The 24,009-nt window shown below is 42.1% G+C and overlaps 1 protein-coding gene across 2 annotated transcripts; it reads left to right on the forward strand.

Moving 5' to 3' along the window:
• The first annotated feature begins 666 nt into the window (after positions 1–666).
• On the forward strand, positions 667–20,193 carry LOC123970338 (lysyl oxidase homolog 4-like). Of its 2 annotated transcripts, XM_046048339.1 has the most exons (15): positions 667–870; positions 1,739–2,004; positions 2,084–2,706; positions 3,600–3,805; positions 10,640–10,678; positions 10,803–11,010; positions 12,335–12,515; positions 13,992–14,146; positions 14,246–14,413; positions 14,892–15,054; positions 15,143–15,386; positions 16,266–16,381; positions 16,772–16,908; positions 19,800–19,911; positions 20,003–20,193. In XM_046048339.1, exons 2-15 carry the CDS (start codon positions 1,740–1,742, stop codon positions 20,071–20,073), a joined length of 2,688 nt encoding a protein of 895 aa, XP_045904295.1. In that variant the 5' UTR covers positions 667–870; position 1,739; the 3' UTR covers positions 20,074–20,193. The 2 variants fall into 2 exon arrangements, with proteins under 2 accessions (XP_045904295.1, XP_045904293.1); XM_046048337.1 differs by lacking the exons at positions 19,800–19,911; positions 20,003–20,193 and adding an exon at positions 18,387–18,699.
• Positions 20,194–24,009: the final 3,816 nt, after the last annotated feature.

Raw genomic sequence — 24,009 nt, forward strand, 5'->3', positions numbered from 1 at the left:
TTCATGACACCACTAACTGTGAGCATGGAATGTTGCCAACGCCGTGTGTGTGTGTGTGTGTGTGTGTGTGTGTGTGTGTGTGTGTTTGTGTGTGCGAGTTTGTGCATATGATTTTACCATTGTGTGGGATAAAAGCGCACACCCTCTCACCCTTTCAGACATCAGAGGGAAAAGTTACTTTTTCTTTTTTCACATTAAGGTTTTCAGTGAGATGAGACTGAAGATTGGGTCTCATCTTCAAGATTTTGATACACAACGTCCTATACACAAACAATAAAGCAAATATGAATATGAAACTGTAACAAAAGGAGAGAAAAGAAGGGGCTTTTATAAAAACATGGTCTTTTAGAAGCTTGAGCTCATGTGTCCTATGTATGCGGACCATGTGAGGAGCCTGTAGGAAAGAGGTTGGTTTGAGTTAACTGATACCTGCTGCAAAAAAGCAACATACTGTGTTGAGGCAAAACAAGTGCAAACAAGCCTGTGTTGATGCACAAATTATTGCAAAATCATCTTAATCTTGATAGTGTGATTTGGCAGCTGCAGAACAAAGAAATACATATACTTTATTATGTGTGGATTGTCTATCCTTTGTGCTTTCATTGGTCAATTTACCTTTTCCACATTTTCTCTGATAGATGCTGGAAAAGGACAAATGGGACATGATGAAAAGAAGGAAAGGGGGTTTTAAAAAATGAAGAAAATGGGAGGTGTGGATGAAGGAGCAGATCTGAGGGAGTGACAGATGAAGAAAGAGGGCGGGAAAAGAGGAGAATAGAGAGACAGCAGGACCAAACTCACTGCCTTCTTTTCCTCCAGTGCTCTATTCCTTCTTTCTCCTGGTGACTCAAGGCTGAGATCAACAGATAGGTGAGTTCATCAGCATTTTCATCTCTTGACTTCACATTTTGTCCCAGTCCATATTTCCTTCATAATTCAAGATTTCATCACAGCAGCTGCCTGAACTCATCCACACTCATCTCTTCTTTGACACCTTTAATTGTGCCCTCAATAGTCTGAGTTACTGCTTTTATTTACACGTTTGTTTGTACTATTGCATGTATGTATATATGTAGGTAAATGGACAACAGAATTTGATTGACCCCTGGAAAGATGAATTTACTATAAGGTGTCTTTCATATCTTGTCTCCTCTCGCTCCTTTTCTCTCCAGTTTCTTTCCGTCTGTTAGAAGAAAAGGTTTTAGGATTGGTTGGCAGAATTAATCATCACTCATTAACTAAAATGTCTCTCACAGGCTCAGACCTGCCGCTTTATTTATGTGTGAGAACGTTTTTATGACAATGTTTATTTGCTTGTGTCTGTTGGCTAAATACATGCAGCTAAGCTTGAGGGTTTGCGGAAAGCCAAAGTTTCCGTTGGCTGGATGGAGAGGCTACTTTTAGCTCTGGTTATTACTCCCTCTGCCCTGACTGGCTCAGACCGAGGGCTACATTTTCACAACCTCTCTCAAGCCTCTGACTGTCCTGTAAATGACTGATGATTATTTTAAAGGATGAAAACATCTATCAATCTTTCATTTTACTGTGGAATGTCCCATTAGGGTTAGAAGAGAAGTTTCTAATTATATGTTTTGTCAGAGTATGGAATGTGAGTTTCATGGCTTTGCGTGACTTTTTGGGGATTTTTGTGGTAACATGCTTATATATTTAGGGGCTCCTGCATCATGTGCATCTTCTCTGCACTGTTCCATTTCATTCCCATCACCCTTTTCTTCAGGATGCTGGGCCTTAGCTCCCTGTCCACACTCCTCCTGCTTCTCCTCTCCCCCCCGCCGCTGCCTGCCCAGGAGGTGCTTGTGCGTCTAGCAGGCGCAGGCCGGCGCGGTGCAAACGAGGGACGTGTGGAGGTGTTCTACAATGGCGCATGGGGCACAGTGTGTGATGACGAGGTGGATCTTAACCTGGCCAATGTGGTGTGTCGACAGCTTGGCTTCCAACGCGGCTTTACCTGGGCGCACAGTGCCAAGTTTGGCGAGGGACAAGGTATGTCAAGCCAATGAGGTTTAGCTCTGAACACTTATATCTTCTGATTCAATGACTTACCACCCTTTCTTGCTGTTAGGTTTGATCTGGTTGGACAATGTGCGCTGCAAGGGCACAGAGCTCTCTATTGCAGAATGTCGCTCCAATGGTTGGGGAATCAATGACTGCACCCATGCTGAGGACCTGGGGGTCATTTGCAGCCCAGAAAGGAGACCTGGCTCCCCCCCTGTCGCCTTGGAGGAGGCCCCTTCATCCTCCAGGCGCCAACCAAGCCAGCCAAGACAGAGAAACCCACCACCACAGTCTGTGTCCCCTTCAGCTTCGTCCCACATCTCCTCTTCTTCTGCAAGAGGCCATGAGATCGCCCTCCATCGCAACCCAACTTCTTCCCGACGCAGCAGCATCTCGCCGCAGGAAAATGGCCACGAGATCCAGATCTTGCGACGGAATCGAGGCCCGCAGGTTAGCTCAGCTCTGCCACAAGGGCATCAGCTGCCTTCACATCTGGCAAACGGAGCATCCTACAGACAGAGACAGGAGACAGCAAGGGCCAGTCCACAAGCAGTGAGACGAGAGACAGACGGACAGGTAGACAGGCAGCCCCAACCCCAGCAATGGAGTGACAGGCATCAGCAGCTCAGCGGAAACCATGTCGAACCAGAGCCTGTGTATCCAGACACGGGACTGGAGACTTACACACAGGTAAAAACACATACATGTAGACAGTGAACCTCTAGTAGCCTACACACCAAAAGAAGAAGTCCAATCTTGATTCGACTTCCATACATAAATGTCATCTGTCAAGCCACAGCCCACCAGATCTGTTCTAGATCTAGGTCTTATGCAGCCTTTGTTTTTTTTTAACCTTAATTTATTCAGGGGAGCTTCACTGAGAGGAAGTCTCTCTTTTGCAGGAAGGCCGTGATCACATTCACACTGTTACACCAGTAACAGTGGAAGCTGGCCACTAAGCAGTTGGGGTTATGGGCCTTGCTCAAATGAGGGAGGGCAAGCACTGCTTGGTTTATTTTCCACACCCAGATTTTACCCATTATTTACCTCCCAGTCACAAGCTCGCTTCTCTAACCTTTGGGCCACCCCTCCCTTAAGTTTAGGATCAAGTCCTGACTCTTTAAACGGGCAAGAAACTCAGACCAGAGGAAATTGCCAGACATTTATCACTTGTGTTTGACTTTCCCTCTTTTCAACTTGCAACTTGAGTTTACACTTTCTTTACCGTTGTGTAATCATCATGACACGTATCCCGACACATTAAACATTAAACAAACTCTGTTTTCTGTTAGCTTCCTTCCTGTTGCCTATGTAATGTGGATGATTAGAGGCATTGCAGATCATCTTCATCATCATGTTATTCTCTCCATTGCGTGCTGTCTGCGGATATATTAGTCAACAAAGTCATGTTTATTGACTCAAATTAATCCTTTAATGTGCTTGACAAAGGCTGATGTGGGTTGAGGTTGACGCCTTTAAAAAGTGTGACAGAGATTTTGACAGGCAAAATTTCAGTCAACGTCTTTATTTAGGATGAAGCAGTACTCAATTATTTATCATCTTTAATGTTTTCACCCGGACAGGGATCTGTTCATCTAGAGGAGGCTCGTCTAAGGCCTGTGCTGTCCAGCAACCATGGCGGTCTGGTGACAGAAGGAGTGCTGGAAGTGAAGCATGCTGGGAAGTGGCGTCATGTGTGTAACCATGGCTGGGACCTCAGCAGCAGCCGTGTCGTATGTGGCATGTTAGGATTCCCTGCTGCAGAAGTGTTTGACCAAAATGCCTACAGGTGAGTATGTGAGAGTGGAAACTGCAGAGTGACAGAGGAGAATGGGACATTGAGAAAGAGTGTGTGTGGTTATGAAAGGGATGAAAAAGTGCGGTTGACTACACATCCCTTTATGGATTAGGTGGCCCCATGCCTGGATTGCTGTTGCAACCCCTCTGTAGTAGAGGTTAACCACAAGTGCTGTCATTAGTACAACCACACTTGGCACGACATGTCCACTGTGGCATTAGCCATTAGCGGCAGGCCTGTCTGCCCCAGTGGCTGAGTGGGCCTTAATGCAGACTTTTAAAATAGTCTCAGAGAGTATGTTATTAATGTCAGATCCAGACTACAAGAATATGATCATCATTATGGTGTGTCTCTTTACATGAAACCTTTACATGCTTTCTAATCTCATATAATTAAGAAACCCCCAGTGAAAACTGTGTGCAGTGGCACTTTCTAATGCAGAGTAGTGTGTCTGAAAATCTGTGTACTCAATTCTAGTCAACCTATAGTAAGGAGATATACTATTGAGGAATCTCTTTGTCTCTATCAATATCGTTAGTCTATAATAATAACAAAAAGCTCTTAAACCCACTTTACACTACTTACCCAGCATCAAACACCAAAGTTAGCAGCTAGCTGGTGGACATTTCAGATATTTCCCTCAGGAGTTGGTAGAGAAAAACAACTAGAGAGTGAACATTGGACTCATCAAGTGGCCGAAACACGACTCCAAATGGATGGTTAAGTTGCTCCATAACTGCTGGATGTTTAAATAACAAACTGTTTGCTAACAGCCAAATCAACTAGGAAGGTACATGTCAGTGTTGTGTTCACAGCTTGTTTTGGCTGCCCACATGTGGCCAAATTTAATGCATGGTAAAATCAAACTGAGTATCTTACTGAACTGGACAGTAAATTTTAACATTTTGTCATATTAACAAAAAGAAAATGATGATTTGTTCGTTAGCTAGTTTCCGTTTTTGTTTGGTAACTAGCTAGTTAGTTATTTGTTCTTTGCTAAAAGTACAACGTGCTGATATTTAAGTATGTAGTAAAATACAGTCATAGATGAACATTTAGTAGACAGAAAACAAACAGAAAACCCATTGAGTTACAAAAGCTAGTGCAGAGTCTAGGTATGAAAAGACACTGAACTTCAGCTTTCTATTTGATTTATGTTTTCATAACACTTTTATTGTCACGCAAACATAAATCATTTGCTCAACTAATAATCCCAGGCTGTTGAGCTAATTTTTTTCCCCTATAAATCCAGCTCATCTGTCTAACTTTAGCCATGAATACCAGCTGAAGCACCCTACACAAACCTTCAAAGCGCTTACACACATACCATCAAAACCCTAATACCTCACTTACACACACACACACACACACGCTAATACATCCCTCCCTCCACCCTCATCGCACAGCACCTTATACGAGACCTTACATAAACCATGTACAAGATCCACATGCACATACAAATAAACACAAAAACACACATCTACACTTGTGCACACGCGAACACAACCCTCTGTGTGTCTGTCTGTCTGCCCACAGAGGTCTTTTTATGGCTTGGCTAACATTACAACTGTACTGACCGCTGGCCTGCCCTGCACCATCTGTCTCCCCATGTCACCAATAATTACCCCTTGTGTCCTGCTCTGGTCTGCTCTGGTCTGCTCTGCTCGGCAGCAGGATACAGGCTATTTCTCCTCAGCTGCCCTCTTCACCACCAAGGCCACAGCCTAGCAATGAATAACCCTCTCTGAAAGTGTCTTATCTATAAAGGCTTCTTTAGAGCTGTGTTGTTTAGATACAGTGATGTGAGAAACTTCACTACCCTCACTTTTAATTAAGTGGATCTTTTTGGTCAAGCTAGGAGCCCTTTCAAGTCAAAGATGGAGCAAAAACGTAATCAAGACTGTGGCTTGGTTGTCCATCAGACTAACTCTCTATATCTAATCTCAGAATGTTGGACAACACTGAAAAACACCTCAGAGTTGTCTGGAGAAACATCCTGTTTCTGTGCCAAAAGCCCAACCAGCAGCTTGTGTAAAGACTGAACCAAGCCAGAGAATGTTGTTTGTATTTTGTAAACCTCCCCCTAGCTTTGTGGGAGATGAATGGAGCAGCCATTTTCGTCCGACAGTAAACAGCTGAGGAGAGGAGAACAAGCAACATGAGGTGGACCTTTGGCATCTGGTGCCACATTTGTTCACGTGTTTTAAACAAGATTTTTATGTTGGTGACTGTCCTTTTGAAAATGTTCCCTGAGGTAGAAATTGTGACGTATCTTATCCACTTAACAACAAGTGCCATTTATAGCAATGCAGTCAGATGCATCTCCACAAACACGGATTGCCATGACAGCTTGTACAGACATTCATTGTTCCCAGCGGAGGAAGCCTACCTGATGATTCCTGATGACATTTCTTCTAGCGCCACCATTAGGGTGAAATTTTAGATTTTAGTGAAATGTCTCAGAACGTATTGGATGTCTCGCTATGAAATTTACAGACATTCATGGTCCCCACAGGATGAATCCTAATAGCTTTGGTGATGTCCTGACTTTTCCATAATTCCCGCCAGCTTATCAAAATTTTTACTACATCTCCAGGATGAATAGGACATTTATGTTCCACAGAAAATGTAATGACTTTGGTGATCCTCTGGCCTATACTCTAGCACCACTGTGAGTGTCACATTTGTGCTTTTTGAGAGAAATGTCTTGACTATATCAGATAGATTACCTTGAAATCTGATACAACTTTCAACATGTTCTCGTCTTAGCGCATCAAATACGGATGCTTTGAGTAAGCCTGACAAAGCTATAGTGTGTGAGGTACCCTTCTGAATGAAACGCCTTTATAATATGTGGTATATATGCAGTTTTAGCACGAAAACCTACTTTGTTAGGTTTAGGAAAACATCGTGTTTTGTGTTGAAAGAAGTACATTATGTGGCAGATGGGTTACATTGGAGTTACCTGAGAGACTAGGGTGTCTCGTATGAAAGCTGAAGGGGACCATGTGCATCAAATACCGATGTTTTGTCAGGCTGTCTCAAAGCTTGGGTATTTGATGCCCTGAGATGAGACCGGGCTCAAACTTTCACTTTGAAATGTAAGAACTTTAATGAGCCCTTAACTCTTCATCTAGCGCCATCATCAGGTCAACATTTTGATTTGAAATTACGACAAAATACCTGCAAATCTGCTGGCATTCCCATCAGCCTCAGGTCTACTTTGTGATAAGAGATCGAACATGGTAAACATAATACCTGCTAAGCATCAGCATGTTGTCATTGTTGCATGTTAGCATGCTAATACTAGCATTTTGCTCACACCACTGTTGTGCTTTTAAGCCTCACAGAGCTGCATGAGTGGCCATAGATTTTTGTTATTGATCCATACATGGAGTAATATATTCCTGGTGGCACCCACTGTGCGGGCAGAGATCCATGCTCTTCTTTGGGGTTTGTGTCCGCTGGAACAGCTGTAATTATGGTCTGAGGGATCCTCTAATCTAGAATATTCTCTCAACTGAACCTGCTGCATGGCTTTTGCTGTGTCAGCACTTCCCCCTCTGACCTTGTGGTTGTTTTTTGGTGTGACTGGCGTTGTCTCAGCCTGTTAAGTTGCTCAGTGCATTTTTACAGATGTTTAAAATACTCCCCCACTTTGCTGTGCTTACAAAAGGCAAGCGCTAAAGCCATTTTCCAGCTCCCTTGTTTCATCACATCCACACTCTCTTTATAGCTGACAGTAACTTCTTCAGTTCTTCTAATTTACTTTAACTCCCTGCCCCTTCTCCCCTCCTCAGTAGTGACTTTTTTAAAGACCTTTTATGCCTTTGTGGCAATTATACTAAAACCCACATTTCATGGAAAGTACATCATTATGACCCCTTTGAGTTTTCGTTCCATGGAGGTTGATGGGACCGTCTAGAGGCTGTTGTGGAGTCAGTGTGGCAACCTACTGTCTCCTGAGTGAGCCGATTGTTCCAGTCAGACAGTTTGCCTTATGCTGTGTAATAACAGGTTATCTCTGCTTTCCTGTCAGTTCCTCTCTCCAGTGTGGCTTATGGTGTGGTCAGAGTTGCATCACGACATTGAGCTGAAGATCCTGAGAAGTAAGAAAATCCTCTCCTGGTTAAGAAGATTCAACAGTGGTGTGGTCAGAACCTGTCTGTTGTGCCTGAGGATTGCTACTGTGTGTTCACATCCCTGCATTTAAATTTCCTCATAAGACCGAGCAAGCCTTAACTCAGCTCCAGCCTGTTTCCGACCTGACAAAAAGCAACATCCAGCTTGCTTTTAACTCTCACTGGGATGGCTGAAATGTGTCTGAAAACCAAAAGAACTTGTTTTTCCTCTTCCTGAGAAGTGCTCATAAAAGTGGCCCTAGAGACTTCTGTCTTACATCACTCGCTCCTTATTTCCCAGCATGCAGTCATAACATTTGGTAACGATGCTGGGGGTTTAAAGAGCTCTGTTTTTACAGAGGCAAGGCAGGGAAAGTTGATATGTACGTGCATATTTCCACGTCTGGTGTGTGTGAACCGACATGCTACTGCTCGACCGCACACTAGACACTGCCAAGCAGAGCAGGCAATTATATGGGTAGCACTCTCTCCCTCTTCCTCCCCCTCTTCCAAACCATGAACTAACACCCCCTCAGAGTCTGTCTCTTTCATTTTGATTTACCATTGAGTTAGGAAACAGTTTAAGCTGTGCAAACGCACACACATAGGCTCACACGCATAAGCACAAGGAATACCCAACTCAACCATACACATATACTTATTTACATCACACAAAACCAGAGGAATCTGTCACTTCTCATGAACAAGAAGAAAAATCTACCCTGAAACACTGGCTACATTTCTACATATCCTTAAGATATACCATTTTATGTGTCACATTCCCTTGCAGAGGTGGTATCTCTAGTTTTAGGGATGTTCGTGCTTTCAGACCAGCTAACCAAGGGAAAGGGGAGGAAGGAGGGAAGGATGAAGAAAGGAATGAGAGAGAAAAGAAGGGGTTATGAATGAAAGAAATAAAGAAGCAAAGGGATGAATGAAAGAAGAAGTAAAAGAAAAAAGGAAGAAAGAAGAAAGGACAGATGGGAAGGAAATAAAGAACAGAGAAAGATAGATACTGTAATGTTTTATCACGTGCATAGACTGATCACATGTAAAAAAACGTTGCAACTAAATAGTGAGAATAAAAAAGTACAATATTTTCCTCTAAAATGTAGAGAAATAGAAGTATAAAGGTTCACGAAAGTGTCTGAAATTGTTCTGTAATAACTGTAACTGTCATTTTATATCAATATACAATATATTTTTTATGTAAATTGTAATGAACCTACCGAGAATTTTTCACATAACTCACATTTCCCCCCAGCTCTACGGGCTTTTTAAACATCTTTAGTGTTGAGGTTCACTCTCACTGCTCTCCAGCAGCAGGCAGCTGTTCAACACAAAAGCTCTGATAAACCCACTGTACACTACCTCCCCAGCACCAAACAGCAGACAGACAAAATTAGCAGCTGGCTGGTGAACACAGCGGAGCATTTAGCTGCTGAAGAGATAGATATAAAAATATAAAATATTTTTTTTAAAGAAATGTATCCACCAGAGGAGGCCAGTTGTCTAAATTACATTTCTCCACTGATGGACTGCTGCACACACAATCACAAAATAATGTGACTGTGGAAACTTGAGGGTGGAAATTTCCTTTCACTGTGAAAGATAAATGCACAGTTTGCCCTTCACTTTCTGGCCTGATTGTAGATGATTTGTGGTGCACATGTTCCATATGGTCTACAGTCTTCTGATTGTGGGCTTCCTTTTAGGCCCTTCCAGCGTTCAACACATTTCTCATCTAATGTTGGGACTGTGCATAATAACCTGTGGAATACAAGGATTCTAAGGGTTCTCCTGGAGAGGAAACGTTCCACGTTTAAGGTTGCCAAATATTTAATTGCATCATGAATCTGGTTGTACGGTAATATCTCCTCCTGTCTATACTTGGTGTTCTGACTCATTTAATTCCAGCACATTCATGAAAGGCGTCAGTCACACTGCACCTGTCTGTGGTCACACTGGCCTAGTGGTCTGCTCTAATGTGTGTGTGTGTGTGTGTGTGTGTGTGTGTGTGTGTGTGTGTGTGTGTCACAGAGGGACATTTCCCAGACTTTGACTGGGTTGTGAATCATTCTTTTATTGAATTCTCTTTTTTAGATTTTAGCAAAGTGTGTGTGTGTGTGTGTGTGCGTGCGTGTGCGTGTGCCCCTGGCGTGGGGGGCTCATTTTGTGTATACACACTGTTTCCCTTCAGGATTCGAATCTAGTTTAAGGTGTTGGCTTCTCGCAGGGATTAATGTAGTGGCGTATTCATTTTTTTCCCCACATGGATGTCCCAAACCAGACATCCAATGTAGACACATAGACAAACGCAGAAACAGAAATACCCATGAATGTAGAATCGGAAGATCTAAAAATTGTCATGACAATAAGGTGGTGGTCTGAGGACAAAGAAAGGAAGATAGATAGAGTTATGTGATCCGTTATTGTAAATATCCCTCTCTCCTCCTCACCTCCTGTCTCCTACATAGGGGCTATGTTTATCCAAAGAGACACACACCCTTTCCAGCACGTTGTGTCTGTAGTTTGAAGTTTGTTTATTTAAGGTTTGATAGACAGACTGGAAGATGTCAACGAAGAGAAGAAAGGATGATTGAGGAGGAGCACAGGAGCAGACTGTGGGAGTGCACAGGACTGCCGGTTGTTTAGTCTACGGGATGTATAGATCCACAATTGTAAAAGTGTCTCTTTCTTTCAGGAAACTGTGGGACTCCAAGTTAGCCGATCCGTCTTCCAGGTAAAATCAACCACTGCTTTTTGAAGGGTGTACCTTTATAACTTAAAGTCATGTGACAAATTACAACATATCTCTTGTGTCTCTCAATGCTTTGTCTTCCTCCTCCACTTGTTTCCACACCCAGGCTGAGGACACAGATCAGTAAGAAGGCCTACTGGGTGGAGAAGGTGCAGTGTCAGGGAGTGGAGGCCTCTCTATCGCAGTGCCAGGCACAGCCATCACTCGCCAGGAGTGATATCCCGTGCCGTGGTGGCATGCACGCTGTGGTCCGCTGTGTCCCTGGATCCCAGTTTGCACGCTATGGTAGAGCACCTGCTCCACCTGCTGTGCCAGTGAGTGTGGAGGGGGAAGTAAAACCATATAGATTGTGAACAAATGTGTAAAAAATTAAGGAAATAGCTTGATATTTTAAGATATATGCTTTTTCGTTTTCTTGCAGAGCGTTAGATAAGACAATACCACTCTCAAATCTGTGTGTTAGCTAAATAGTTGAAGCTACAGTCAGAAGGCAGCTTAGCTCAGCTTAACGTAAAGACTGAAAGTAGTGGGAAAAAGCAAGCCTGACTCTGCCCAGTGTTTAATACTCTAAAAGTATATAACAGTTAAGTTACCAGCACCTCTAAATTTTGTTTATTCTGTAACAACGTATGTAAAAACCACAGGTTGTGGTTTACAGGGTTGTGCTGTTTTATTTTTCCTGGGAAGTCATTGTATCAGCACATCAACTCCTTACAAACACAACTTGTCTTTTTCACGTCTGTTTGTGCACAAATTAAACACGAGATGTGTTAACAATTTCTAATATTTAGATATGCTTGAAGGTGGATTCTGTTATCTTCAGACAATGTCAGGCTAGGTGTTGCACCCTGCCACCAATGTATAGGCTGAGCTAAGCTAACCAGACGGAAGATCAATCTTCCCATCAAACTCTCGGCAAGAAATTAAACAAGCTATTTCCAAAAATGTCAACTATTACAGTGAAATAGATAAATTACAAAACATGTTATCGTAATACTGTAATAATATTATGGTTATGACTCTAGTTCCTACATTTGAAGTCTATATATTAAACTAGCGAGAATGCTAAAGCAAATGCCAAGAAATACCAGAAAAGGGAAACTGTCTGTCCTTGCAAAATTTGCCTTCTGGCACCTTTAGCTCAACAATTACATCACATTATATCTTGTTTGTTTAATACTTACCAAAACACACACATTGCAGTTTTATTGGGTCTTCAGATAGATATTGGCTAGCTGTTTCTCTCTGTTTCCAGTCGTTGTGTTAAGCTAATGTAATCATCTCCAGGCTTTGGTATTAAACTTCTCAACTAACTTTAAGCAAGAGAGTGAAAATGTCAAACTATTCCTTTAAAAATAATAATTGCTAGCCTCAATCAGTCTGTTGCATTGTGTTGAGATGAGGATCTCAGATTCAGATTTGAACACTTTTGTGTATGAGCTTCAAGAAATGTCACCTGGTGCAGCTGTTGAACAGTTAACACTCACATATAAAACAAATGTTATAAGACTGAAATATAGTTTATTTGGCAGTTTTCTGTTGAACCTGAATTATCCAGATCCAGACAGACTTTAATAAGATTTCCAGATCATTTCACAAACTTCCATTACTCACCTAAACTCTTCCATTTTTCTTCAGGCAGTCGTGCGTCTGAAGGCCGGGCCCCGGGTCGGGGAGGGCCGTGTTGAGGTGCTGAAGGAGGGGAAATGGGGTACTGTATGTGACCACCTGTGGGGCATCACTGCAGCCAGTGTGGTCTGCAGAGAGCTGGGCTTTGGGACGGCCAAAGAGGCCCTCACCAGGGCTGAGCTCGGACAGGGTGAGATAGGACACATAAACATAGCCACACACATAGTATACACAAAGTCAAACTGTACCTTGAAGTCTTTCTGGTGCTTTCCAGTGATTCATTTACATAGCTTTACTCACCATTACTAGTGAGGTCTAGGTGGGAGTCATCTATGTCTAAACAAAACTATAATTGGGTCTTTATTTGTCCCCTTGTCCTATAGTGAACAGATAAAGTCATTCATAAAATCATTAAGAGTGTAAAAAGACCCCCGGCTACTGACCTGATACGTGTTAAATGGTACAGACTTTGAATTAGTGCCATGCACTCTGAGCATGATTAGTTTAGCTCAGTGATCCTTTAGACTAAACACTTTTCAGCCTAAATGTCTGTTGCTAAACGCAGCACTCCAAGAACCATGCAGACAAATAAACCCTGAGGAAATGTTTACAGGCTGACTTCTACTTCTATCGGTGAAGCCAATTGTTGAGGAACTCTCCCCATGACCAATTATACAAGTGTAAACTATGCTGGAACGTTCCAGCGACTAAAACAATGCCCTGTGTTGTTGTCAAAATAAACCTGTTGTATGTGAAAAGTTAGCTGAGCTTTGAAACCGGGATGTCAGGCAATCAGCACTGAGCAAGACCAAAGGTTCAGACACATTGTGATTACTTTGGCACTGCTTTTGTTGTGGGCACGAAAATATAGCCACTGGACTGAAAGATTTTCCTAAGATATAGACCCCCCCCCCTTTTCACATACTCAGTTATAGTCTTTTCTTTCCTGCCGTGCCTCTGTAGTAACTCTGTAATCACGTTCATTTCCTCACATTATCTTTCCGCCCAAATGAGCACATAGCATCTCTTATAATGGTGGGTGCATTTCCTTGTCTTTACTTAATGAAGGAACTCATGGAAACCACTCGAGTGTTACTTTTAGGGCTCTATTAAAGTAGGTGCTATGGCGCAATTATGTCTGAATAATGAACACAGTTAAATGGAGCACTGTGGCTTTTAATGTCTCAGGATAGTTTACCGGAGTTATGTGAACATACAAGATATAAGAGATGACTCTGTGTGCCGCAGGAGCGATGAGAAAGCTAATGGGTAGTGCAGTAAGAGAAGAGCAACTTGAAGCTACACTTAATGACATCATTAGCTATTTAAATCCAAATTATAGGGCTTTATAGGGCTTTAGCCTGGGCCTCACACACCTACACAAACATAGATGTGTTGAAAGATTTCCATTTTGCCAATTTGGTATCTATTTTAGTTTATAAAGCACAGCCCTGGTGTGCAGTCGAGTGTACAATAATTTAGACAGAAAGCTCTCTGGCTAAGCTCACTTTCAGAACCACATCAGAGGCCCGGATCTTGTCTGGGGTCTTAATACCTCTCTGTGGACATGTGCGGTGCAGAGCCATCAGGTTTTAGAGTGTGTGTGTGTGTGGTAAGACACATGTGAATCAATGAACTGTCACTCCACGCCCTTCTTCTTATGCAGGTACTGGTCTAATCCACATGAACAGCGTGCAGTGTACAGGCAGGGAGAAGTCAATTACAGAGTGTACCTACAGACAGGTGCCGCTTTACACCTGCAAACACAGCCAGGACGTGGCGGTCCGCTGCAACGTCCCCAGCACTGGCTTGCAGACCACGGTAAGAAACAAGAGGAGACATGCCTACATATTCACTGACAGGCGTTTAGCAGTATTTACGGACTAGCAAGGAAACACTTTCCCTTCTCTTAACCCTCAGGTGCGTCTGGCAGGAGGGCGAGAGCCAGCAGAGGGTCGTGTGGAGGTGCTGATGGAGGTTGGAGGGGTGAAGCGTTGGGGCTCCGTCTGTAGTGAGAACTGGGGCATCAACGAGGCCATGGTGGTCTGTCGACAGCTGGGCTTGGGCTTTGCCTCAAGAGCTCATCAGGTAAACAAGAGAATAGAATATGTTGATGTTTTCTGCAAGTTTCTGGCTCCTCTTCTGCTTCTGCTTTTGTTCTGTGTGCTCCAGTATTTTCTTCTCTCTTTCTCCCTCTCTGTCTTGCTGTTTGTGTGCCTGTGCTGTGTTATTACCGAGGCCTGAGGTAATTACAGGCTTCTCAAACGTCCACTTCCAGCAAACCGAAAATAAAAGAGGGAAAGTGAGGCAAAGAGAGATCAGGAGAAATTTACAGAGCAAACAAGCTGAAAATAGAACTGTGCATGGAAAGGGCAGCATGAATGTGTTTTGGGGGGGGGGGGGGGGGGGGGGGGGGGGGGGCTGCTGGGAACATTTAACGCGCAGTTTTTAAATTGTGAGTAAGAGTGGAAAATGTGATCATGTGCACTGATAGTTCCTAATAAAAAAGTTTTTTTTCTTTATTGCAGAGGCTGCAGTGTTTAATTCTTCTTGTGTCTCTGTGCAGGAGACCTGGTACTGGCCTGGCTCTTCTGGTGCTGGTGAGGTGGTTCTGAGTGGAACTCACTGCGTCGGCACTGAGATGTCCATCCAGCAGTGTCGCAGAAACACAAATGTCTACTGTCCCAGAGGAGGAGAGGGCAGGGCTGCAGGCGTCACGTGTGTAGAAAGTGAGTCAAAAAACAGCAAACACATGAACAAAAACGTATTTTTAGTGCAAAGACAGTGAAATTAAGTCTTGTGTCTTGACCCCTGTAGCTGCTCCGGACCTTGTCGTGGATGCCCAGCTCGTCCAAGAGACGGCATACCTGGAGGACCGACCCCTCCACCTGCTGACATGCGCTAATGAGGAGAACTGCCTGTCCTCCTCTGCCGCCCGGATGAACTGGCCCTATGGACACCGCCGCCTGCTGCGCTTCTCCTCCCGCATCATGAACGTGGGCCGCGCCGACTTCCGACCCCGAGCCAGCAGAGAAAGCTGGACGTGGCACCAGTGTCACAGGTGAGACTGGGAGGACGAAGGCTCCATAACCTGAACCAGAAATTAACAAGTGTTTGCTCCAAGCTGCTTTCAGGATTTCATTTGAACCAACAGCTGCTCATTTTTTTACACCTTCAACCAGATAGGAAGTAACTATGTGGTGATTTAAGCTGCTTCAGAGTTTGGTTAAAAAAGAAAAGCTGCATAACCTCCTCCATGGCAGAGGAGTGAGCATCATTATGGGGTGGCAAAAGAAAAACAAGAATTTTGCAAAGGACACAGTTGCTACCGGAGGTAAAGATATATCATGTCTGCAGCAAAATGTGAATGGAAAGTGCAGTGAGATTTTTGAGATCTAGACTATAAATAATCAAACACATAAATAAAGTATGTTATTTAAAGCAATAAACACAATCTTTTATCCTCCAAAATGATGTTTACAATAAACATCCTCCTCACTGGTCAACCCGTTGTTACAGTCAGAGGCATGACTGCACTCAGAGCCGCCTGGCTTCTTATCTCAGTGGTTGTGGTTTTGCGTCCCAAAAGGAGAGGCACAGCTCGGTGTCTCTCCCAGCCACAACCCAATCACTACCTCCCCAACCAGCAAACACATGGTTTGACTTTCAGCTTCTGGTACAGTCTTTTTCGGGAATGTCTCTGTAATGAGAGAAAGTGCGACACCAAACTGATATCTATCTGCCCACTTGTGTTTTTACAATTGTTGTCTGTGTCTGTTTGACGCCTTCGCAACAACGTGATAGGATTTAAAGCTGCTATATTTATTTCACAGGATAATGATGAACTGTAAAAACAGCAGCAATGGAGATCTTTCCTTGTTACTCTGATAACTTTTTCTTTACTTCCTTCTTAATTTTGCCACTCTGATCCAATTCTCAGGCACTACCACAGCATTGAGGTGTTCACTCACTATGATCTACTGACCATCAATGGGACCAAGGTGGCTGAAGGTCACAAGGCCAGCTTCTGTCTGGAGGACACCTATTGCCCTGACGGTACGACAAATGGCATATTAATGTTACACAAATCTGCTTTTTGAGGGAAATCTGGAAACGAGAGCAGAATCGTGACAAACAAGGGATTCAAGAATACATAAAAGTGCAATGCTGAAATCCCATAATGAGCATTCAAAGACTGGCTGTAAGATCGGAGGCCAAGCCTAAATTCATCTTGGCTTCACAAAACCCAGACAGCTTTATGCAGCTTAGATCCTTTCTATTCATTTGACGGCCCCCAAAAAAAGATCTAGTTTTTAAATCATGTTCTTATAATTTCAGGCTTTTGGTAGAAATTCACATCCACAGTGACTGACGGCAAAGAAGATTTATACAACATGGTCTTCTCTTTTTACCTCTCCTCACAACTGTTTTATTTTCTCCTAAAAGGTATCCATAAACGGTATGCCTGCTATAACATGGGAGAGCAAGGGATCTCAGTCGGCTGCTGGGACACCTACCGCCACGACATTGACTGCCAGTGGATCGACATCACAGACATACGACCCGGCGAATACATCTTCCAGGTTTGGAGGCTTTGTTTCTAACTCCTGATTCTATTAAGCAGACTGCTCAGCAGTCTGTAGAGTTCATTGTGAAATTGTTAGTTCAATAAAAATGCAACGGGAAAAAATTATCCACACTCAAATCTTCATGGTGAAATTAAATCATTTTAGTAGCTTACACAACTTCTTTGGTAGGGCGGAGAAAAAGAAAAAACAGAGCAAACACAGGGCTTGGTGTTTCAACATCTGAAGGCACACAAGAGATAAAAGCTGTGATTAAAGACTATAATTTCAGATAAATGGCTCTTGGCTGTTTCAGGTGTACAGTATGTATGTAGTTTTAGGGGTGTGTGCGTATTTAAGGAAAGTGAATTTAGTCTGGATTTATATAGAAAGTAGACCTGCTATTAGTCTACTCTTTCAGAAAGTACAGGCCTTTTTGCTATGGAACAGCTCTGTCAGCACTTTTCATTTCTACTGAGTTTCATGTTTGAAAGTTTGTTGGTTCAATGTCGCATGTCTCTTCTATTTCTAGACATGCAATCTGCTGTGGGGACTACTCATCCATCCTCCCTCCATGTCATTTGTTCTATTTTTTTTCCTGACAGCTTAGTGGCAGCAAAATGATTATGTTTACAGTTCAGTTATTTTCTGAGTGTTTACATAAAATCAAGATGAGAAGAAGTTTAACTTGAGTGTGTGTGCGTATGTGTGTGTGTGAGAGAGAGAGAGAGCCTGTATACATGTGACGAGCCTCGTGTTGAGAGATAAAACCACATACATGCCGTAAAGCAGGGATCCTCTGTTGCCACGGCGACGAGATCCAGCAGCACTGTGCGGTTGGGATCGTGGTTCAACAGTAGTTGAGCTGCTCGTAAATTTGTGTAAGAAGTGAGAGATGGAAGGAGGGCACGGATGATCTCCCGTCTTTCATGCAGCTGGGCGTTTCTTTGGGTCTTTACTAAGAGACACAGGGTGGCAGCCATTTTTAGGACTATACATTTAAGCCGATGAGTCACGTCCACCTCAGCTTGATTGCTCCTGATTGCTCCGTCATTTAAAAATCAGCTGCACAACCTCAACGTCTTTTACATGACAGTGACGACCTTTCATTGTTCTGTAAAACAGGCTGTGGGCCCTTTGTTTCACATTATTACAAGAGCCTTTAAAAGGGCATCAACTGCCACCAAGTTAATATGGTGTTTTAAACCGGTACTATAACATATGTGCTGAAATCATTGGCTGCTCTCAACATGCTAAATTAAAAATATATGAACTTCTTGACACCGAATTTGTCTGAAAACGTAATGAGAAAGTATCATAACTATGAATATTTTACATCTTGAATTTTTGTCTGTAAATATAATTGGAACCACAACATTTATACTGTATGTTTAAAAAAATTAAACTGGGTTGCTTTGTTGAATATGTGGTCAGGTTATCTGTTTGATGTGTGCATCAGGAAAATTCATTTGTGTGTTTTTTCTTATATATGGCAGGCAGGCAGACAGACAGGGTGGAAAACAACAAGCCATGGCAACCAACCATGGCTACAGCCTAATGACAGGCTGCAACTTGAATCCGAACCCAAAACTGTCATCTGCATCTCTGGTCCTTTTTCCCCCTGCATGGAGATAACAGTGGAAACTGATGTCATGCCGTGCTTGAACCCCCAATTTATACATCATGAGCCATATAGAAATGCAGAAGACAATAATCCTGTGGTTAGCCCCACGGAATACCAGTTGTTTCCTAACTGTCTGAAGTAAACTGTTACTATCTCATTTGTTCCCTTACTTGATGAAAAAGACACTCCTGGCAGTGTTCATGGTACTTTGTCAGGCAACCTCAGGCTCCCCCATGGGACAAACATTTGCAAGAATGTTGTCGAGATATTTCGTCAGCAGTCATAATCAGAGGTCAAACTGATTTTATAGTGTTTGTATTATGGGCTAATTTTCCTATCTTTTCTTTCCTATCTTGGTCTTTCAATTTGAAAGTATTATTTATGGATTTCACGTTCAGATTTTGTAAAGCTTTCCCTCAAAGCCCTGCCCTCGCACTCAAACAGCCCCTGCTTGCATTTAGATTTGTTCTGCTTCTCCTTAAACTATGAATCTTTATTCCCAGACAGGGAAAGGAGTCATTGACAGTCAATGCAGGTGGAAGGTGAATATCCTAAGTATATGCTGTATATGTTGGAAAAGTGCCTGACAGGACACAGGCACTTTTCCAAGTAAAGCAAAAGAACAGCATTAGTGTGGGAATACATTTCCATCAGTCTTTGCATATTTACAAATAAAGTCATTTGACCTCACAGATCATCGTACTTCATTCAAACTCGACAGAAATAAAATAAAACGGTCTTGGTTTTACACTGTTCCAACAATCAACAATTCTGGTTTGGTCTAAATAAACACTTAATTCACAGAATTAGATGTAAAAATATCGGGAGATGAGTGAGAGGAGGGTCGGCCGTGAGAGAGGCAGCAGGGAGGTTATATTCTGGTGTATTTAAAGACTATTTCCAGTTAAACAAAAATGATCTTACTCTTTAATAAAAAGGTCTTATAAAGGGTCCTTTTCCACAATGCTGTCAGACACTTATAATGTCAGCCTGTCAGTAGCAAAAACAAGCACCTTTACTGGATGGACATTGACAGTGCACAATTACCCAGAAGAATAACAGCCCTGTTTTGCTGCTGTCGACTGCAGTGGTCTCGCTCAATACTGGACCAATTTCAAAAATAGTTGTCCCCATTAGTCATTTAGACACAAAAACATAGGAAAATAGGGTGCAGGTTGAAAAATACCAAGTTTCACGTTAATAAATCTGAACTGAAAACTGTACTCAACTGTGAGGAGAATGACTGACTGCAGCATCTTATATCTCATCTATTTTATATTTACAGGTGGAGGTCAACCCTTCCTTAGACATGGCTGAGTCTGATTTCCAGAACAACATTATGCGCTGCCGGTGCAAATACGATGGAGCCCGAGTTTACATGTTTGGATGCCATGCAGGTACAGGGACTTTTTCAGTGCACACAAATCCTCAGCACTTCCCCTATATGTTGCCATGTATTCGTCTTCACTCTCTGTCTGTTTTCTTCAGGTGATGCTTACAGTGCCGAGGTTGAGGACTTGTTTGACCACCAACGTCAGATCTCCAACAACTTCCTGTGAATTAAGGAACACGCAGATTAGGACAGAAAAATTGTACTACTCCTCACAACACCTCAACATGTCAGGGGAAGGAGGATGAATGACAATGACATGCCAGTAAACAGAAAGATGAGGGTCAGAGAGAGGAGGGTGGGACTATGGGAGGGACTTCATGCAAAAAATGACTAATTAGAATCCTGTGACTGATCTGTCATCAGCAATGACTGTTCCTGTTAGAAAGTCAAAGAGATAAAAGGAGGCCGTCACAAGCATCATGTCACCATGATAAAACATAGAGTAGTTTACAATTTTAAAGATTTGTCTTGAATTTTGCAACAAATTTAATTACCTTGATCAAAACATAACCACAGTTAAGAGAGTAATGACATGAAGCCGCATAAGAACAACCTTTCTTTCACAGTACATCATCAGGCTGCCGTCCAGTTAAGATCAACCCAGGTAACAGACTGTCTACAACACTCTGTAAATGCTTCCCGTGCTTTCATATTACGAATGCAGTATTTCCTGTTACAACTGTGTGGGTTTTGGATGAGAATTTTTTACTTCATGGTGCTATTTTGGCATATTTGAATAAATATTGTAATGTATTGCAAATGTATTGTCATGTACAGTTTTATATTACCTCTCTGGAATATTGTGCTTTAGGTCTAATTTATGCAGAATTTATGCAGAATTTTAATGTACTTTTGAGTTGAATCTTGTCCCTGTGTGGCTGTGTTTTGTTTTGTTAATTTTATTATGATAAGTATTTCAATTTGTTTGTTTTATACCTGTTTAACATCATCAACATCAGATGAGATCTGGTTTTGTACCACAGTATTGCGCCTTTAACAGTACTTCATAATGGTAGTTAAAGAATAAACGTCAAATTGACAAACTGTATGGTTATTTGAGGCATGGTTATTTGACTGCAGAGTTTTCTAACGTAGTCCAAAGGTAAAAGTTAATGTTAAAGTTTCTGCAGAACGTTTGTGGAATCTGCTAACTTGCTGAAAGAGATTCCCTTATTGATCTGACTAGATGGATAATATTTTTCATACTGTTATTTATCTCATTATATAAGATATAATCTTATTATAAAAGATAAATAACTAAACGACAACCAAGTCCAGTTTCCCTTGATTTTAACTGTCCTGGGCGCAGACAAAATGACAAGTTACTCCTTGATAGCTGATCAGGCGGTTTGAAAGTTTGATCCCAGCAGCATGTAGACTCCATTGCTTCCCTCAGCAGATTTCAAATATATCTAAAAAAAAAATCCAACAGCAACTGGGTTCCCATTAGTCTGAGCTAACCCACGTTTTATGGTTGTTTCCAACCTCATTCCCACTGATGAACACATACAAACACTGGAAGCTCTCATATGTGCCCATTTTCACATTACATAGGCTATACTTGAAATATGACTTATTTTGGTCTTTTTGTTCTCCTTTTATGATTGGGAGTAAAATATACATTTCACTTTCTAAAAGTAAAACATGACTATGTACATTAAGAAAGCAATGTTATGCGTTCCTGAACACATATCCATCAGTACCCGCGCCTGTTAATAATAACTTTAATTGTCATACACATGAATCCGCTTGTCCCATGATTAAACAAGACAATTTAACTTGTGCTTAACAGCCACTGCAGCTAAAAGTGTCGTGTTTAGTTAAAATGTTTTTTGTTTAATGTAACAGTAGCACAAGTGGAGAAGAGTCATAAAGTCAGCAAACCGAATCAGTAATGTCCTTTATGCAGCAAATATGTACCTAAAGTTGGCTACCATTAGCTAAAATTAGCCACCATAGGCTACCAGACCAAGTAAGTTATATCAGCAAAGTTTTCAAAAACCCCTGAGAGTGTTGAGTTTTACTGTTGAATTCTGCTGTACAGTCTCACATTAAGTGTGCATTATCATCTTCAAACTTACTCTGGTGCATCTGCACATTGTACCTAACTTTGGTACATCTTTTGTTTTGGACCCAATGGACCCTGATTCCTCTAGCGGTGAGAATATGTTTGAGTGTGCAATGTAGCAAAGCTTTACAATAATGAAGGGATAGGGGTTATGTAAGGTGTGTTTGCTGACTGTGTTTGGTGCTAGGACACGCTCCACCCTACACCACCAGAGTCCTTTATTGTGGTGGGACATTAGATTATTCCTTCATTTGGACTATGCCTCACATTTCATTTGCTCCATGACACAACAGTGTTTCTGTGCAGCAGGTTTAGGGCAGAGTTGGCACTTAAAACCACTACTTGCTCAGTAGTGGTTTGCATTTTTGTGTAGTTAATGCACTGATTGTGTGTGAGGCACCCAGCAGTGTGCTCTGCGGTACATCACCTCCTCGTGAAGCCACAGTAAAGCATGAGATTATAGGCAGGGCTCAGATCTCACACGATGACGGTAAAGAGCAGCTACATGTAGTTTAGCTGCAAGAACAACAGAGCACAGGGAGGTCCACTACTGTTCTGGCAGACTCACTGTGAAAATGTGTCCAAATTTGGTCTTATTCCACAATGGAAGTGAGTAGGTTATGAAAGAGAAAGTCACAAGTGTGCATTGAGACCAGCTGAGACCTGACTTCAACTCTTTCATCATCAGGAATAATAATAATAATCTTTATTTGTAGAGCACTTTTCAAAAACAAGTTACAAAGTGCTTTAACAAGTGTAAAGACAATAATACCCAAAAGACAATAATACAAAAACAATACAATAACAATGCAGATAAAAGCATGAAAACGTTGAAAAGACTAAAATACACGTTTAAGATAAATATAAAATTAGTAAAATAGAATTAAATAAAAGGGATAAAATAAAGTCAAATAAGATCAGGAAAGGCTCTCCTATAAAAGTATGTTTTAAGAAGGGACTTAAAAGAGTTCACTGACTCAGCCGACCTGATTTCCTCGGGCAGGCTGTTCCAGAGCCTCGGGGCCCTGACAGCAAACGCTCTGTCCCCTTTAGTTTTCAGTCGAGACTCTGGAACAGACAACAGACCTCTGCCCGAGGATCTCAAGGTACGTGCTGGTGCGTATGGGACTAAAAGGTCAGAAATATAACAAGGCGAGAGGCCATGAAGAGCTTTAAAAGTGATCTATAGAATTTTAAAGTCAATTCTAAAACATACTGGGAGCCTGTGTAATGAAGCTAAAATAGGGGTAATGTGGTCATATTTCTTTGTTCTGGTTAAAAGCCTGGCAGCTGAGTTCTGGACAGTCTGAAGTTGATCAGTAGATTTTTGGGTTAAACAAGTGAAAAGGCTGTTGCAATAATCCAGGCGTGATGAGACGAAGGCGTGTAAAATGGTCTCGGTGTCCTTAAAAGTTAACTTAGATCGAATTTTTGCTATATTTCTAAGTTGATAAAAACATGATTGAACAAGCTTTGTGGTGTGCTGCTCGAAATTTAAATTACTATCAAGCCAGACACCAAGGTTCTTTGCAACAGGCTTAATGTGATTTACTAGGGCCATCTGCTGGGACCCAACGACCAGGATATCTGTTTTGTCTGAGTTAAGCTGGAGGAAATTATTTGATTTCCATTTTTTAACTTCACAAAGGCAGTCGGTAAGTGAACTCAGCATTCCAGGGTCTGTGGATCTGACGGGCAAGTACATTTATGTGTCATCAGCATAAATATGAAAAGAAATGCCATGTTTATGGATAATATGTCCAAGGGGAAGCAGATACAAGGAAAACAAAATGGGTCCTAAGACCGACCCCTGAGGCACACCATATTTAACTGGACAGAACGAAGAAACATAGTTGTTTACAGACACGCAAAACTTCCTATTTGACAGGTAGGATGAAAACCATTCTAGGGCAGTACCAGAGATCCCCACCCAGTGCCTCAGTCTGTCTAACATGATTTTGTGATCAATGGTGTCAAAAGCAGCGCTAAGGTCCAGGAGTACCAGGACTGAGCACATGCCTTCATCAGCAGACA

This window comes from Micropterus dolomieu, linkage group LG04 (assembly GCF_021292245.1).
Source record: "Micropterus dolomieu isolate WLL.071019.BEF.003 ecotype Adirondacks linkage group LG04, ASM2129224v1, whole genome shotgun sequence".
Taxonomy (NCBI): domain Eukaryota; kingdom Metazoa; phylum Chordata; class Actinopteri; order Centrarchiformes; family Centrarchidae; genus Micropterus; species Micropterus dolomieu.

What these genes read in the sequence shown, in the direction of transcription:
- LOC123970338 (XM_046048337.1), top strand. Translation starts at nt 1,740, where the DNA reads ATGCTGGGCCTTAGCTCCCTGTCCACACTCCTCCTGCTTCTCCTCTCC. An exon ending in GACTGGAGACTTACACACAG is followed by an intron (nt 2,707 to 3,599) that starts GTAAAAACACAT and finishes TCACCCGGACAG; the next exon opens with GGATCTGTTCATCTAGAGGA. An exon ending in CAGGGCTGAGCTCGGACAGG is followed by an intron (nt 12,516 to 13,991) that starts GTGAGATAGGAC and finishes CTTCTTATGCAG; the next exon opens with GTACTGGTCTAATCCACATG.